General features: G+C 45.0%; 1 protein-coding gene across 5 annotated transcripts in view; it reads right to left on the bottom strand.

Moving 5' to 3' along the window:
• The window catches only part of LOC100437620 (zinc finger protein 570), a 72,795-nt gene that overhangs the window by 6,636 nt on the left and 48,205 nt on the right, over nucleotides 1-17,954 (bottom strand). For 4 of the 5 annotated variants that reach the window (XM_054540283.2, XM_063720060.1, XM_024236986.3 and 1 more), the window contains 4 exons: nucleotides 13,038-13,153; nucleotides 12,240-12,285; nucleotides 4,216-4,342; nucleotides 3,282-3,377 (listed from right to left, as the gene is read on the bottom strand). The exons of the other annotated variant lie outside the window; for it this stretch is intronic. In XM_054540283.2, coding sequence (XP_054396258.1) covers nucleotides 3,282-3,377; nucleotides 4,216-4,342; nucleotides 12,240-12,254 — 238 coding nt within the window. In that variant the 5' untranslated portion in view covers nucleotides 12,255-12,285; nucleotides 13,038-13,153. The remainder of the gene's footprint in view (nucleotides 1-3,281; nucleotides 3,378-4,215; nucleotides 4,343-12,239; nucleotides 12,286-13,037; nucleotides 13,154-17,954) is intronic. 5 annotated transcript variants of the gene reach the window in all.

Genomic DNA, 17,954 nt, shown 5'->3' with positions numbered 1-17,954 from the left:
GAATTCAATATATAATAGAGTATAGAGACCAATAATTTCAAAGAAAATAGGATATTACAGAGCAGAGGTTGGCAAACTTATTCTTAAGGAGTCAGAAAGTAAAGGCTTTGTGGGCCATATGGTCTCTGTCACAATGACTCAACTCTCCCGCCATACCATGAAAATATAGACAACATGTAAACATAAGAATGTGGTTGTGTTCTAATAAAACTTTATTCACAAAGCAGGTGGCCAATCGGTAGGCCATAGTTTGCTGATCCCTGTTATAGAAGAAAGAAGGTTAAATGTTATACAGTACCTTGCTATCCAGCATGTGGGTCTTCAAGTGGTAATTTTGGCCTTACTTGGAGCTTGTTAGATGTGCAGAATCTAAGGCACCACCCCAGACCTACTTAATCAGAATCTGCATTTTAACAAGATTCCCCGGGTGATTCCAAACACCTTGGAGCTTAACAAGCACTGGTATAGCTGTCATCCAAGGGTATATCATGTTGGGCTAGTTAGTTACAATATAAACGGTAAAGCACTCTAAGGTGAACCAGATAAAAAAATAAAATCAACAAAGCTAACTAGGACTTAAGCAAGAGCTCTTAACTTGGTAGGCAGAAAACAGGTGGCTTGTGAACTCTGATAGAAAAGAAATTACATTTTTGTTTTCAGTGAGTTCCAACTACAATTGAACATTTCCTTTGAATATGAATATAAGCAACAAAACACAGTGGTATTAGTGGTTCCTGTAACTTGATACTAGTTTTGAATATTGTTATTTTCATGTCACATTATTATGTTTATAATCATCTCTTCTTTGAGATCATGACAGTCATTAGACCTGATGCTAGGCCTCATTAATGTATAAATAAAAAAGTACATCTACTATTATATTGCACATTTTGAAAATATTTTGAAGCTGGGTGCGGTGGCTCATGCCTGTAATCCCAGCACTTTGGGAGGCCGAGGCAGGTGGATCATCTGAGGTCAGGAGTTCAAGACCAGCCTGACCAACATGGTGAAACCCAGTCTCTACTAAAAATACAAAATAAGCTGGGCGTGGTGGCACATGCCTGTAATCCCAGCTACTTAGGAGGCTGAGGCAGGAGAATCGCTTGAACCCAGGAGGAGGAGGCTGCAGTGAGCCGAGATCACGCCATTGCACTCCGGCCTGGGCGACAGAGAGAAACTCCATCTAAAAAAAAAAAAAAATTTTTTGATAACTATTTTCTAGCTTCTTATTTTGATAATTACTGTACTTTAGTCATTTATTTTATAATCTTATGAATTTTACTGTATTTTTATACATAGAAGTGAGGTCTGTAGCCTTCAAAAGAATGCCTAAGAAGTCCATGGCACAAAAATAATTAATAACCCCTCAGTTAAAGACATTCAGTCATGAGATAATCTGGGTCTGATTTTAGGAGATACCAGTGGAAAATTAAAAGTGGGGCTGGGTGCAGTGGCTCACGCCAGTAATGCCAGCACTTTGGGAGGCTAAGGCGGGTGGATCACGAGGTTAGGAGATCAAGACCAGCCTGGCCAAGATGGTGAAACCCCATCTCTACTAAAAATACAAAAATTAGCCGGGGGTGGTGGCACGTGCCTGTAATCCCAGCTACTCGGGAGGCTGAGGCAGAGAATTGCTTAAACCCAGGAGGTGGAGGTTGCAGTGAGCTGAGATGGCACCACTGCACTCCATCCTGGGTGACAGAACAAGACTTCATCTGAACAACAACAACAAAAAAAAGTGGAGAAGGACTGGGCATGGTGGCTCATGCCAGTAAATCCAGCACTTTGGGAGGCCAAAGCAGATAGACTGCTTGAGCCCAGGAGCCTGAGCGGCATTGCAAAACCCCTTCTCTACAAAAAAATATGAAAATTAGCCAGGTGTGGTAGCACGTGAATGTAATCCCAGTTACTCGGGAGGTGAAGAGGCGGGAGGATCACTTGAGCCCAGGAGGTCAAGGCTGCAGTGAGCCATGATCATGCCACTGCACTCCAGCCTGGGTGACAGAGTGAGACCCTGTCTCAAAAAGAAAAAAAAAAAGCAGAGAGGAAGATTTAAAGCCATTTCTCACATTTCTCAGAAGAAAAAAAATCAACAAAACCACACATATGAATGGAACAGTTAGAGTGAGTGGTAAAGGCAGAAGATTCAAAATGACCACACGGTAGCAAAGCTCTGGAATAATAAGCAAGATGAAGTGGTGTGTGTGTGTGTGTGAGTGTGAGTGTGTGTGTGGCAGGGGTAGCAAGGACAAATGAAGATGATCTTAGTTTCTGACACACAAAGAACAGGGTAAGTGCACACCTATAGTGTAATCCACAGACTGGTTAAATGTGGGGGTGGGCAGTGCAAGGGGGAAAAAAGGGCCAAACACGGCAAAGGGGCTGGTTGTGAGGATCATGTACTCTCAGAATGGGTGAGTTCTTTGAGAGGATTACACCACTGGAAAGAGAACCAAGTTATGGAAAACAGAAAATGCAATTATTCCTTGGAAGGAAAATGCTGGGTTTGAGCCAGGGAAATAGATAATAACAAAGTAGTTGGAAAAACAGAGGCTGACTTGTGGAATTTGCAGTTATGAAATTTTCAGAAGAGGAGAAGAAAAGAAGAGACAGGATACCACAGTCTCAGGACAGCTGAAGAGCACAGTTTAATGGAGAAACACACTCCAGAGAGCACCAGAAGCAGAAGTTCAGAGGCATCCCTAAGAGTGGGCCATCCATCAACCCTCAGGGTACCATGGGTATTGCTGGAATGTCTTACAGAGCTGAAGGGAGAGGGGCAGTGAGTCTGACGGTTAATCAGCAGTGGTTAAGATGGGCCCAGCTGAGCCATTTCCTTCACACCTCCCCACCCCAACATGGAATTCACCACTTCCTCTTCTCTGATCCCACAGTCATCTGTCTATGGGAGTGATTTAAATTTGAGTGCAGAAATTAGGGAAAGCAGGTAGCTCTGAAGCATTTTATCTGGAAAGTGTCACAACAGAGAATAGGAAGCAGGAACAGGAGAATCATAGAAGCTTTTATTTGTAAGAATACCTGCATGGGAAAGATTCTGGAGAAAGAGAGATGGACCAAGCACATAAGGGCAGAGGTGCAATCAAGTAGAGCCGAGAAAAACACTCAGATATGGGCGGTGGGGTTGCATGGAGGTTGAAGAGTCATTAACGTGGCTGAAGCTCTCGGAGGACTGTCAGGTCTTTTAAGAGAAGAATGCTGAACAAAATTCCAAAGGTGCCAGCCTCCTTCAGTACCCCTTTTGCTAGATTTATCACACTTACCCCAACAGTGGCAGCCCGGGCATGCTGCCTCACCAATCCATGGTGCTTCTTCCTGCTCCAGCCTGAGGATCACATCTGGTTTGGTGCCTTCATAACCTGTTCCGGGGAAATTGATGCAGGCCTTGGGCTGAGCTCCTTGGTCTTCAGGGCCTCTCAGGCAGCTTTAAAGGCTGCACAACAGATGTTATACTTGGGAGGGGACTAAACACACACCTTGTCCAGAACCAAATGGGATTAGTAATCCAGGACCACGGAAACTCAAGCCACACCCACTGAGGCAGCAGCACAAGGTAAGAATGCATTCTGTGCCGCCAGAACGCTGAGGTTCAAATCCTGACTCTGCTATCTACTAGCTGGGTGACTCTGGGCAAGTTACTTCACCTCTCTGTACCTCAATTTCCAAATGTGTAAAAAAGTGGTACTAATAGTAACTACCTCATAAGGCTTTTATGAGGATGAAATGAGTTAATATTTTTTAAGTGGCTAAAACAATTTCTGGCACATAGAAAGTGCTAGATAATTATTAAATAAATTATTAAATAAATATTTCAGAAGTTCTAGAGGACTTCCGTTGCTTTTTTTTTTTTTTTTTTTTTTTTGAGACAGTTTCGCTCTTGTTGCCCAGGCTAGAGTGCAATGGTGCAATCTCGGCTCACTGCAACCTCTGCCTCCCGGGTTCAAGCAATTCTCCTGCCTTAGCCTCCCGAGTAGCTGGGATTACAGGCGCCCACCACCACACCTGGATAATATTTGTATTTTTAGTAGAGATGGGGTTTCAGGGTTTCACCATGCTGGCCAGGTAGGTTTCAAACTCCTGACCTCAGGTGATCCACCTGCCTTGGCCTCCCAAAGTACTCCATTTGCTTTTAGCAACTGAGAAAGGAAAGGTGGTCATTCGAACATAATCTGCATTGTATGGTGAGGGTGTTCTTACCCACTGAGACGAGGTTGCTATAGGTTTCCAGCATCACATCCCGGTACAGGGCCCTCTGAGCAGGACTCAGCCGGTGCCACTCCTCTTGGGTGAAGCCCACAACCACATCTTTGAATGACACAGGTATCTGTTGAAACAAAAATGACATTGAGTCATGTAGAAAAAAATGTTTGTGCAGGGCCAGGCATGGTGGCTCATGCCTGTAATCCCAGCACTTTGGGAGGCCAAGGCGGGAGGATCGGGAGTTCAAGATCAGCCTGGCAAACATGGTGAAACCCCGTCTATACTAAAAATCCAAAAATTCGCCAGGCATGGTGGTGCACACTTGTAATCCCAGCTACTTGGGAGGCTGAGGTGGGAGAATCACTTGAATCTAAGAGACGGAGGTTGCGGTGAGCCGAGATCGCACCACTGTACTCCAGCCTGGGCTAGAGCAAGAGTTCATCTCAAAAAAAAAAAGTGTTTGTGCAAGAGATGGTGCTGATTTTGATAATGTTTATAAGTTAGAGCTTATTATCTATCTGGAAGGCCTTTTATATTCTTGGATTTGTGTTACATATGGTGGGGAAAACGAAAATCACATTGGAAGCTATCTACCATTGCCATTCATACTTTGAGTCAACAAACATTGAAGACCCACTGTGTGTTGCTGAGGTCACAGTCATAGATGGGTCCTGACCTCAAGGAGCTCACTGTCTGGCACAGAGAGAGCAACATGTAAAGCCATCAGGGTAAAAGTGTCACAAGAGCTGTGATGGCAGGACATCTAGGCTATGGCATACAGAGAAGCGAATGGTCTGTTAAATTTTTCAGGGTCTGGTTAGGCTTCAGAGCCCAGGGATATGGAAAGCTGAGTCTCCTCCGCAGGAAGACGGAAAACTGCATTCTATGCAGGGGAGCAGTGGGAACAAAGGCCGGGGAGCAAAACGGTGATTTTAGAGGTGGCAAGTTACCTAGTAACAAGAGAAAAGTATGCAGAGGTCGGCCAGCAATGAAATGATGAACTTTAGGGCCGGGCGCGGTGGCTCACCCCTGTAATCCCAGCACTTTGGGAGGCCGAGGTGGGTGGATCACCTGAGGTCAGGTGTTCGAGACCAGCCTGGCCAACATGGTGAAACCCCATCTCTACTAAAAATAGAAAAATTAGCTGGGCGTGGTGGCAGGCGCCTGTAGTCCCAGCTACTCGGGAGGCTGAGGCAGGAGAATCTCTAGAACCCAGGAGGCAGAGGTTGCAGTGAGCTGAGATTGTGCCACTGCACTCCAGCCTGGAGGACAGGGTGAGACTCCAACTCAAAAAAAAAAAAAAAAAAAAAAAAAAAAAAGATGGCCTTTAGGACAATGGAAACTCTAAGAAGAAGTGTATGCAGAAAGTATATTCTAGAAGGCATGAGGTGAGCTTCTTGCATTCTATGTGAAGTGGTATAATGATAACTCTAAATAAACTGTGAAAAGTAAGATATATATTGTATCCCTGGAGTAACCACTAAAATCATAATGTGAGGTGTACCTGATCTAAATAAACTGAATTCTGAGAAATGTTCCAGTCATCCACACTAGCGCAACAAAAGAGAGGAAAGAAGAAATAGAGGAACAAAAGAATAGATGGGATAAACAGAAAACAGACACTAAAATGACAGATATAAATCCAACCATACCAATAATGTAATTTAATAAACATTAAATGTAATGTAATTTAATATAAACTAAACACTCCAGGCCAGGCATGGTGGCTCACCACTGTAATCCCAGCACTTCAGAAGGCTGAGGCAGGCAGATCACTTAAGGTCAGGAGTTCGAGACCAGCCTGGCTAACATGGCAAAATCCTACCTCTACTAAAAATACAAAAATTAGCCAGGTGTGGTTGTGCGTGCCTGAAATCCCAGCTACTCAGGAGGCTGAGGCAGGAGAATCCCTTGAAGCTGGGAGGCAGAGGTTTCAGTGAGCCCAGATAGTGCCACTGTACTCTACCCTGGGTGATAGAATGAGATCTGTCTCAGACTAAACACTCCAAAAAGGCAGAGATCATCAGACTGAATTAAAAAAAAAATGCTGCCTACAAGAGATGTACTTTCAATGTAAACTCACAGGCAGTTTTAAAGTCAATGGATGGAAAGAGAAGTGTGGTGGGTGACCTGGAGGGATGTGAGAGAAAAGACTCTATAGTAACCTGGGTGAAAGGTGATGTTCACAAGCAGGACAGTAACCATTAGAGAAAGACGGAATGCTGTAAAGAAGAGCAGACCCTATTCTGCATGGTGTGATAATTTCACATTGCATGATGCCTGTACCAAAACATGTGCCCATAAATACACACACCTACTAGTACCCACAAACATTTTTTAAAAATTAAAACAACAAAACAAAAAGAAGAGCAGAATCTGCACCTTAACTGGTTGTGGGAGGGAAAGAGGGTAGGGGCAGGATAACACCCAGGTATCTTGAAGGCAACCAGGTGATGGTGGTGCCACACCTGGAGATAAGGAAACCAGGAAGAACAAAGAGGAGGCTGTTGTGCTGGACCTGCCTGGGGACCACGTGGACATGTGGGTTTTGTGTCAGGAGCAAGATCAGGAATGGAGCTAAAATGCTGAGCATCAGCACGAAATTGAGATCCCTCTGCAAGACGAGGTGAGCAGGGTGCCCAGGCCAGAGCCCCAAGAGACACTAATATTTAAGAAGCCAGCAGAAGATGAGTTCAGCAGGAGATCCAAAGGAGGAATAGTCTGAAAAGAAGAAGTCTTGACCGCCTGGCAGGCCTCGGGTTATGGGCACAGAGAACAAAAGTTCTCTAAAGAGCTGATAGCCCTGGAGATCCCAGCATAAGTTGTGAAGGAGCAGGACAGTCACTGAGGGAGACCCATGGGTACCAGCCTAGGAAGGTCCTGGTGATCCTGTCTTTAAGTGACTGTGTGGTAAAGAATTTGACCTTGCCAAAAGAGAGGTGTGGCCTTTGCCCTCAGCTCCTGGGAAATAATCTCTGTACTCTTGGAATGTCCTAAGAGTGTCCTTGTTTACCTAGCGGCCTTGGGCCACACTAAATAGTCTAATGATGTGGTTTATAATGACGGCTTTGGGTCACAGGCATCAGCTCAACCTCTTGGGCTGGAAACTGAGGTCAGTGGTGGGAACAGTCAAGCCTTTCTACATGATCAACCACCAATAAAAAGTGGACACCAGGGCTTAGGTGCACTTTCCTGGTTGGCAAGTCTCCGTGTGCATTGGCAAACATTACTGCTGGGAGGATTTAGCACTGTTTGGGACTTCCTTAGGAGAGGACAGAAGTTCCATGTGTGGAACTCTCCTAAACTCTGCTTCATGGGCCTCTTCTCTTCGTTGATTTTACTTAATTAATTAATTTATTTATTTATTTTGAGATGGAGTCTTGCTGTGTTGCCCAGGCTGGAGTCCAGTGGCACAGTCTCGGCTCACTGCAACCTCCATCTCCTGGGCTCAAGCGATTCTCCTGACTCAGCCTCCTGAGTAGCTAGGACTACAGGCACACGCCACCACGCCCAGCTAATTTTTGTATTTTTTTTTTTTTTAGTAGAGACAGGGTTTCACCATGTTGTCCAGGCTGGTCTCAAACTCCTGACCTCAAGCGATCCACCTGCCTTGGCCTCTTAAAGTGCTGGGATTACAGGCGTGAGCCACTGCACAGGGCCTTGGTTATTTTAATCTGTATGCTTTTGCTGTAACTGGAACAGTGAGTATAACAGCTTTCAGTGAGTTCTATGAGTCCTTCTAGTAAATTAGAAAACCCAAAAGTGTTTTGAGGGAGACCCTCAAACTTGCAGTTGGTGTAGAAGTAGGGTCTTATGGACTGCTCCCTAACTATAGTGACCACAGACATGAGATGCAAAGCAGTGGATTGGGGCTGGACTGCCTGAGTTCAAATACCAGCTCAGCCTACCCTGGGAAAACTATTGAACCTCTCTGTGCCATAGTTTCCTCATCTGTTCAATGGAAATAATAATAGTATGTGTGTCTTAATTACTATGAGGTTTAAATTAGTTAAAAGGTGTAAAGACTTTGAACAGTGCCTGGCACATAATACCATTATATAAATTTGCCTATTTTATTTAAGAAGAAAAATCATATAAATCAGTATTTTGAAATCTGTAAGAAAGGGAAAACAATTCTGGCCAGGAGCGGTGGCTTAATGCCTGTAATCCCAGCACTTTGGGAGGCTGAGGAGGGTGGATCACCTGAGGTCAGGAGTTCAAGAACAGCCTGGCCGATATGGTGAAACCCCGTCTTTACTAAAAATACAAAAATTAGCCAGCGGTGGTAGCACGCAGGCGGGTGGATCACCTGAGGTCAGGAGTTCAAGACCACCCTGGCCAACAGGGCAAAACCCCATCTCTACCAAAAAGACAAAAACTTAGCCGGGCGTGATGGTGCGTGCCTGTAATTCCAGCTACTCAGGAGGCTGAGGCAGGAGAATCGCTTGAACCTGGGAGGCGGAGGTTGCAGTGAGCCGAGATTGCGCCACTGCACTCCAGCCTGGGTGACAGAGCGAGACTCCATCTCAAAAAAAAAAAAAAAGAAAAAAAGAAAGGAAAACAATTCTAAAGGACAAAAAATGGGGACTCAGTGCCTATGCAGTGGGCTTTAGTAGGGTAGGTAGCTCTACTGCAGTGCTGAGGCTACTGGCCTATCACCTCCAGGAGTGGCTGAAGGAAAGAAGCACCAAAGCGGCTCTGAGAGCAGCCCAGGCCCACGCCCCATTCTCAGGAGGAGCAGCACCTGAGCAGTAGTAGCCCAGGCAAATGGGCCTAAAGGCAGGACCAGAAGCAGGGCAGGGGCCATGGAGGCTGGCACATGACACACTAAGATTCACATAGAGGGCACAGTGCAGAGGGGGTGCCAAGCAAACACCCTCCCTGATGCCAGAACAACACACTGGGGTAGTAAGAGAGCAGCAGTCAGGGCTGATCACAGGGCACAGTGACAGGCTCTGGGTCAATATTTCCCAGGAAAAGATACAATTCTGCACCCAGGAAGCCATGCCATTTCCACAGAACACAGGAATGAAGAGGCAGCAATCACTGAAGTTGTGGCCGGGTGTGGTAGCTCATGCCTGTAATCCCAGCACTTTGGGAGGCCGAGGCCGGAGGACCACTTGAGCCCAGAAGCTCAAGACCAGCCTGGGTAATATAGTAAGATCCCATCTTTACAAAAAATAAAAAAATTAGCTGGGCACAGTGGTATAGTCCCAGCTACTCGGGAGGCTAAGGTGGGAGGATCGCTTGAGCCCAGGAGTTCAAGGCTCCAGTGAGTAAGACCCTGTTTCAAAAAAATAAAAAGAATCACTGAACTTTTAAAAATTAGCATGGCATGGTGACTGGGTAGAAGGAGGGGGAAAAATAGGGAGGAAGTCAAGGGTAAATCTCAGGGTCCTGGCCTGCCCGATGGGATGGCACCATCTCCTGCGATGGGCAACTGAGAAGGGATGGAGGAGGAGGCAGGAATGAGAAACTCAGGGGAAAGGAGGAGTCTTCTCAGGACACAGGGCCCTTGGGGGCTGGGAACACCTCACACTGAGACATTCCCAGGAATAAGATGTGTAACTGTTTGCTACCAAACTAGAACACACATATAAGAAGAATGACAGTCATTTAAATGCTGGGCAGTACATCTGTCCCTTAGTCCAGATCAAGGATACAGATGCCTTGGATCAAATTCAGGGCTTCTGTACACTTGAAGCAGCCCTCTGACCCCCTAACCAGAAATCATTCATATTGGCCAGGCAGGGTGGCTCACGCCTGTAATCCTAGCACTTTGGGAGGCCGAGGCAGATGGATCACGAGATCAGGAGATTGAGACCATCGAAACCTCATCTCTACTAAAAATATAAAAGTTAGCTGGGTTTGGTGGTGGGCGCCTGTAGTCCCAGCTACTCAGGAGGCTGAGGCAGGAGAATCGCTTGAACCAGGGAGTCGGAGCTTTCAGTGAGCCGAGATTGCACCACTGCACTCCAGCCTGGCAGCAGAATGAGACTCCGTCTCAAAAAAAAAAAAAAAAGAAAAAAAAGGCCGGGCGCGGTGGCTCACTCCTGTAATCCCAGCACTTTGGGAGGCCGAGGCGGGAGGATCACGAGGTCAGGAGATTGAGACCATCCTGGCTAACACGGTGAAACCCCATCTCTACTAAAAATACAAAAAATTAGCCGGGCGTGGTGGCAGGCACCTGTAGTCCCAGCTACTCCGGAGGCTGAGGCAGGAGAATTGCTTGAATTGGGGAGGTGGAGCTTGCAGTGAGCTGAGATCATACCACTGCACTCCAGTCTGGGCGACAGAGCGAGACTCCATCTCAAAAAAAAAAAAAAAAACAAAACGAAATCATTTGTATTTTCACTTTCTTCTCACTGACATGCAGCATTTCCTTCCATTATATATGTGGATCACAAGCAACAGAGGAGTTAGGACTTCCTACAACTTTGACACAGATAGAAAACATTGTCATACCATTGGGGAGCTAGCGCTTGGTGGTTTTGGTCACCTGAAAAACTGGGAGTTCTGCCTTGGGTCTAACACTCTATTCCAAGGGGAACCAATATAAAAAACCTACTTCGGCATTTATTAGTTATTAAGAACTTTGTCTACTATCACTATTAATGTTTTTCATACTTTTGTGTGCATAAAGATCATCCAAAGTCTTTTAAACACAGATTCCCAGGCTATACCTACAAATCACCCCATGAAGCAGGCCAGGGGCGGAGCAGGCCGTTCTGTATTTCTGACAGGCTCCCAGGAGACGCCCATGTCCCAGGACCACACTGTGAGAAGCTGTGCTTCTCTACTTCAGTCCTAAGAAGGCATCTTAGGAAAACACCTTCAAAAACTGCCTTGAAATGCTAATTTTCCCCTTGAGATAACAATAGGCTTCTTCCTTATAAACAGTACAAATCTTGGGCTAACTGTATTTGCCTTTTTGTTGGGCTACCAGGAAGATCAGTTACTGACTCTTGGACTCTCCACTTTGTACATCTGTAATCCAACAGAGAATGTTCCTTGCATCATTGCTTGTAATATCAAGTCTGAAAACTACCCAAATGTCCATCAAATGAGGGACTGGTCAAATCAGTCATATTCCCTTGCATACAATGAAGCATTACGTATCTGGTTAAAAAAAAATGGCATGGTTCTAAGTAAGACCTCATCTTTACAAAAAATAAAGATAACATGTTGGTTATAGCAGTATGTGTAAGTATCTTGCCACTGTATCTACATATAGAAAAGAGGCTGTAGTGTTCAACCCAATCCCCATGAAGCACAGGCTCTTGCAGGCTTAAAACCTTTTATTACTATTATTATTTTTTTTTTTTGAGATGGAGTTTTGCTTTTGTTGCCCAGGCTGGAGTGCAATGGCGCGATCTTGGCTCACTGCAACCTCCACCTCCCAGGTTTAAGCAATTCTCCTGCCTCAGCCTCCCGAGTAGCTGGGATTACAGGCACCTGCCACCACGCCCAGCTAATTTTTGTATTCTTAACAGAGGCAGGCTTTCACCATGTTGGCCAGGCTGGTCTCAAACTCCTGACCTCAGGTGATCCAACTGCCTTGGCCTCCCAAAGTGCTGGGATTACAGGCGTGAGCTACCACTAGCGGCCGGTTTAAAACCTTTCTGAGAATTATCCTTGGCCAAAGGGTACTGCACCATCTAAGGATATCTACCCTCCTTGAGGCAGCCTACAATCAATGATTAGTTGATTTCAGAATATAAAAGCCCCCTTGCCTCCATTCACAACAATGCTGAAGGCCATCCCAGCTCCAGAGTATAAGATCCTCTGAGGCCTCTGTTTAACAACTCCCTCAGCCCAATCCAGCTTCCCTCACTATCTTACAGGTGTTCTAAGAGCCTGCCTAATAAACCTCCTGTGAGAAAAATCTCCATCTACGAGTCAGCTTCCCTGAGAACCCAGCCTGTATGTACAAACTGTACATACTTATAATGCATCTTTTTTTTTTTTTCTAGGACAGTTTCCCCAGGAAGGAAAACTGGGCTACTTAATGTGATACTCACCTGGTATTCGATCATTTTCTGCTGTTCTTGGAAAAAGATCTGACACCTGTAGACATGTGGGGGGAAGAAGATGGAGAAAGAGAGAACAGAAGACAGAGTGTAAGGGGCTAGGCCTGTCTTGGAGATTGCAAATTCCCCTTGTAAATCTTGTACAAAAATCCATGCTTTCAGCTGGGTGTGGTGGCTCACACCTTATTTGAGGCTAGGAGTTAGAGGCCAGCCTGGGCAATATGGCAAAACCCGTCTCTACAAAAAAGATAAAAAATTAGCCAGGCATGGTGTTGCACACCTGTAGTCCCAGCTACCCAGGAGGCTTAGGTGGGAGGATCACTTGAGCCCAGGAGGTCAAAACTGCAGTGAGCCATGATCCCACTACTGCAATCTGGCCTGGGTGACAGAGTAAGACCCTGTCTCAAAAAATAAATAAATAAATAAACAAACAAATAAATATCCTTTATCTCTTATTTGTTTCAAGTACTTAGAAATATGTACAGATCATAAAGCATAGACCATAAAGCATGGTTAGCATAGTATCTAAATGCCCCACACCCCAAGGCACTTAATGATTATAAAAGGAAAAAAGCAACTTTCCCTTGGAGAAACTTGGCAGTATCACTTAGTCAAGTGATCAGCTAACATGACCAGTAATGAGATATAAGACATCATCCTGATATAATGCACTGTGAAGGGTACAACATCCTTTCTGTGGTGTTCACACCCCAAATGCATACCTGAACCTAATCAATGAGGAGACATCAGACAAAACCATACTGAGTTACAATAAACAAAATAACTCACCTATACTCTTCAAAAATGTCGACTTCATGGAAGATGAAGACTGAGAAACTGCTCCTGATTAAAGGAGACTAAACGGATATGTCACCTGAAGGCAGCATGTAATCCTGGAATGGATCCTGGAATGGAAAAAGAAAAGTTGCTATAGGGCCGGGCACAGTGGCTCATGTCTGTAATCCCAGCACTTTGGGAGGCCGAGGCGGGCGGATCGCCTGAGGTCAGGAGTTCGAGACCAGCCTGGCCAACATGGTGAAACCCCATCTCTACTAAAAATACAAAAATTAGCCAGGTGTGGTGGCAGGCGCCTGTAATCCCAGGTACTCGGGAGGCTGAGGCAGGAGAATCATTTGAACCCAGGAGGCGGAGGTTGCAGTGAGCCAAGATCACACCATTGCACTCCAGCCTGGGTGACAAGAGTGAGACTTGGTCTCAAAAAAAAAAAAGAAAGAAAGAAAAGTTGCTATAAAGTGACAGTATTAGCTGACATCTGATTGTAGACTAGATTAGTCTAGTCTATATTCTATATTAGTCTAGTTATCATGATTATTAAATCATTATAACACTGACTTAGTAATCAGTGTTAATTGCCTGGTTTTGAAAACTACTGGTTATATAAGAAAATGTTCTCATTCTTAGGAAATATACCCTGAAGTACTTATGGGTAAAGGAGCATCATGTCTGCAAGTTAGTCTTAAGTAGTTAAAGAAAAGAAAGAATAAGAATGATATATTTATGATATAACATAATCATCTATATACATATATATTTGTATACAGAAAGAGAGCACATGCAAACATGGCTTTATATAGATGAACCTAGGTAAGGAATACATAGGAGACCACAGTAATATTCTTGCTTTTTTTTGGAAAAAAATTTCCAAATAAAATGTTTAGTTAAAAACAAAAGGCTAGGTGCAGTGGCTCAGGCCTGTAATCCCAGCACTTTGAGAGGCCAAGGCAGGTGGATCACCTGAAGTTGGGAGTTCGAGATGAGCCTGACCAACATAGTGAAACCCCATCTCTACTAAAAGTACAAAATTAGCTGGGCGTGGTGATGCGTGCCTATAATCCCAGTTACTCGGGAGGCTGAGGCAGGAGAATCCCTTGAACCTGGGAGGCAGAGGCTGCAGTGAGCCGAGATTGCGCCATTGCACTCCAGCCTGGGCAACAAGAGTGAAACTCTGTCTCAAAAAAAAAAGAACTGGCCATGCACAGTGATTCATGCCTGTAATCCCAGTACTTTGGGAGGCCGAGTTGGGTGGATCGCTTGAGGTCAGGAGTTCAAGACCAGCCTGGCCAACATGGTGAAACTCTGTCTCTACTAAAAATACAAAAATTAGGCCAGGCGCAGTGGCTCACGCCTGTAATCCCAGCACTTTGGGAGGCCGAGGCAGGCAAATCACAAGGTTGGGAGATCGAGACTATCTTGGCTAACACGGTGAAACCCCGTGTCTACTAAAAATACAAAAAATTAGCCAGGCGTTGTGGCACGCACCTGTAGTCCCAGCTACTCGGTAGGCCGAGGCAGGAGAATGGCGTGAACCCGGGAGGCAGAGCTTGCAGTGAGCCGAGATCACGCCACTGCACTCCAGCCTGGGCGACAGAGCGGACTTCGTCTCAAAAAAAATTAGCCCGGCATGGTGGTGCATGTCTGTAATTCTGAGATCGCGCCATTGTACTCCAGCCTGGGTTACAAGAGTGAAATTCCATCTCAAAAAACAAAACAAAATAAAATTATATACAGTAGGTCCATAAATTCTGCCACCACCACCATTCTGAGAATCCAGGGCCTTTTCTGCCTCTGAATCAGGATGGAGTGAACTCATCACATTCTGAGAGGCCAGGTGAGGTGCCAAAAATGACAGGAGAGCAAGTCTAGAAAGGTCCAGCAAGAATAAAGGAGCAGATGGGCCACACCCCATACCACAAGATAGCAGGATGCACTGGGCTAGACAGATGCCCCCTTCTCCTGAAAGAACATGCCTATCACACCTGCAGTGAGACTCTGGCCTCTCTACCTCTCCCTTCACTCTGTCTCCCTGGATCTTGGGCCAACCATCCTCCCTTCATTTAGCCATGGAGAGTCCCTGGAAAGAGTGATGTCTTCAGGTTGGGTCTTGCTCAGCTTCTGGCTCAGGGATGAAGCTATTTCCTTTTATGTGGGAGTCTTTGCTCTGACAAGAGGTATGGGGTCTGAGTGATTCCTTCAGAAGGGAATTTTTGTCCCAACTTCCCTTCTCCTGGACAGAGGGTCTTTAACCTGGCTTGCCCAGGCGCTCACAGCTCCATCTCTCAACAGTAACTCACACTTAGCTGCAGGGCCTTCTGCAGATGTTGTGACCAAGGTCCTGTGGCTCAAAGGGCTGGCAGGAGCTAGAGAGCCCTACCGTCCAGCAAGGTGGCAGGATCCAAAGGTCTGCCGGGCACCCAGAGAACCTGAAGATAAGCAGATCCCACCCATGGTGAGAGTCATCCAATCGTCCCTCCCCAAACACTGCCTGGGGCCTCAGGGGGAAAAGCCTGCAGAGGCTGTGCAGGAGACATAGCCGAGTGATGGCTCTGCTCTGGGATTGGGACGGGGGAACTTCCACAAAGACCCTTGGGTCTCAGTCACTCCCTGAGCCAAGGAATGACTCGGATACAAGTTTGAAGCCAAGTAATTCCTCTGACTGACTGAGAGAATCTGGGCTAGACACTTTACCTCTCTAGGCCTGTTTCCTCACCTGTGAAAACAGAAGAGGCTGTCAAACAGACTCGGGAGCCAGACAACCTGAGTTCAAATGCAGGCTCTGCCATTTACTGATGTGTGATTTTGAACGAGTTACTTAGTCTCTCTGTGTCTCAGTGTCCCTATCATTTATTTATTATTTTACCCTTCTTTGATTTCCAGTGGAGAAAGACATTTTCCTCATCTATTTATCGGCCATTTGCATTTCTTTTGAAAACAATCTGTTTATGCTCTTGTGATTTTCCTGAGTTGTTTATTTTCAAAAATTCATTTACAAGTGCTCTTTATATATTGAGGCTATTAATCCTTTCTCATATTTGTTATAAACATTTTTTATAGTATAACATTTGTCCTTATTTGTCATTTGTCCTTAAACTGGGTTTATTAGTTTCCAAATACCAAATAAGTTTTATTGGTTATTTTTAATAGTCAACTTGTTGATTTTTTCCCCTTATAGTTTCTGCTTCTGATAGTATTTTTAGGAAAAGTCTTTTCCACAAGATTATTAAAATGGTCTTTTTGGCTTATAAGATTGGCAAAGATGGAAATCATATCTCTTACACTGCTGGTAGGAGGGTAGGATATTCCAGCTTTCTGAAGGGAATTCATATCAGAATTTTTTTTTTTTTTTGAGTTGGAGTCTCGCTCTGCTGCCCAGGCTGGAGTGCAGTGGCGCGATCTCAGCTCACTGCAAGCTCTGCCTCCTGGGTTCACACCATTCTCCTGCCTCAGCCTCCTGAGTAGCTGGGACTACAGGCGCCCGCCACCACGCCCGGCTAATTTTTTTGTATTTTTAGTAGAAATGGGGTTTCACCGCGTTAGGCAGGATGGTCTCAATCTCCTGACCTCGTGATCCGCCCGCCTTGGCCTCCGAAAGTGCTGAGATTACAGGTGTGAGCCACCGCGCCCGGCCCTATCAGAATTTTTAGAGTGCACACTCATTAAACCACTCTTCAACATCCAATAATGTGTCTCAAGGAACTAATGAGTCTCGCTAAAATAAAAGATAAAGGTACAAGGATGTTCATCTCACCTTTGCTTACAAAAGTAAAACAACTGAAAGCAATCAAAATGTCCCAACAATAATTTTTTTTTTTCATTTATCTATTTCTTTATTTGAGATAGGCTGGAGTACAGTGGCATGATCATGGCTTGCTGCAGCCTCAAACTCCCAGGCTCAGGTGATCCTCCCACCCACCTCAGCCTCCTGAGTAGGAGGACTATAGATGTGCACCAACACACCTGGCTAATATTTTTTTTTTTTTTTTTTTTTTTGTAGAGACAGGGTTTCACCATGTTTTTCAGGCTTGTCTTGGACTCCTGGACTCAATCAATCCACCCACCCTGGCCTGGATTATAGGTGTGAGCCACCACACCCAGCCTGTCCCAGCAATTAAAAGATTGGCAGGCTGATATTGGTGAGCCACAGAACAGAACACAAGGCAGGCATTAGAAATAGTAGTGGAGGCCGGGTGCCGTTGCTCACACCTTGTAATCCCAGCACTTTGGGAGGCCAAGGCGGGCAGATCAACTGAGGTCAGGAGTTCGAGACTAGCCTGACCAACATGGTAAAACCTTGTCTCTACTAAAAACAGAAAAAATTAGCTGGGCGTGGTGGGAGGTGCCTGTAATCCCAGCTACTCGGGAGGCTGAGGCAGGAGAATTGCTTGAACCCAGGAGGTGGAGGTTGCAGCGAGCCGAGATTGCGCCACTGCACTCCAGCCTGGGCGACAGAGCGAGACTCTGCCTCAGAAAATAATAATAATAATAATAATAATAATAATAATAATAATAATGGAGTGGTGTACTCCGACTTGGAACTGCATTTGTGATGTATTTTGAAGCAGAAAATACAAGTCATAACATACAATGTGAAGCATAATTCTATTTTTTAAATTATGTAAGTCCAAATCTATGAAAATATTAACATTGCTTTCTCTGAGTGAAGGGATTGAAGGGAATTTACATTTCGTTTTTGAAGCGTTCATTTTCTAACTTTTCCAATAGCCTCATAATTATATATTTATTTGGGTAACAGCAATAATAACAATAATAAAATTTACAATAATGACGAATCAAAACAAGCATGGTCTTGCGCAGGAAGAACAAATAAAACTATGACACATCATAGAAACTGACAGAAATAGAAAAAAAAAACCTAGCTTGTAGTTATTGAGCCCTGATCTCAACTTA

The sequence above is a fragment of the Pongo abelii genome, chromosome 20 (assembly GCF_028885655.2).
Source record: "Pongo abelii isolate AG06213 chromosome 20, NHGRI_mPonAbe1-v2.0_pri, whole genome shotgun sequence".
NCBI classification, from domain to species: domain Eukaryota; kingdom Metazoa; phylum Chordata; class Mammalia; order Primates; family Hominidae; genus Pongo; species Pongo abelii.
This window is presented reverse-complemented; position numbering and strand designations above follow the sequence as displayed.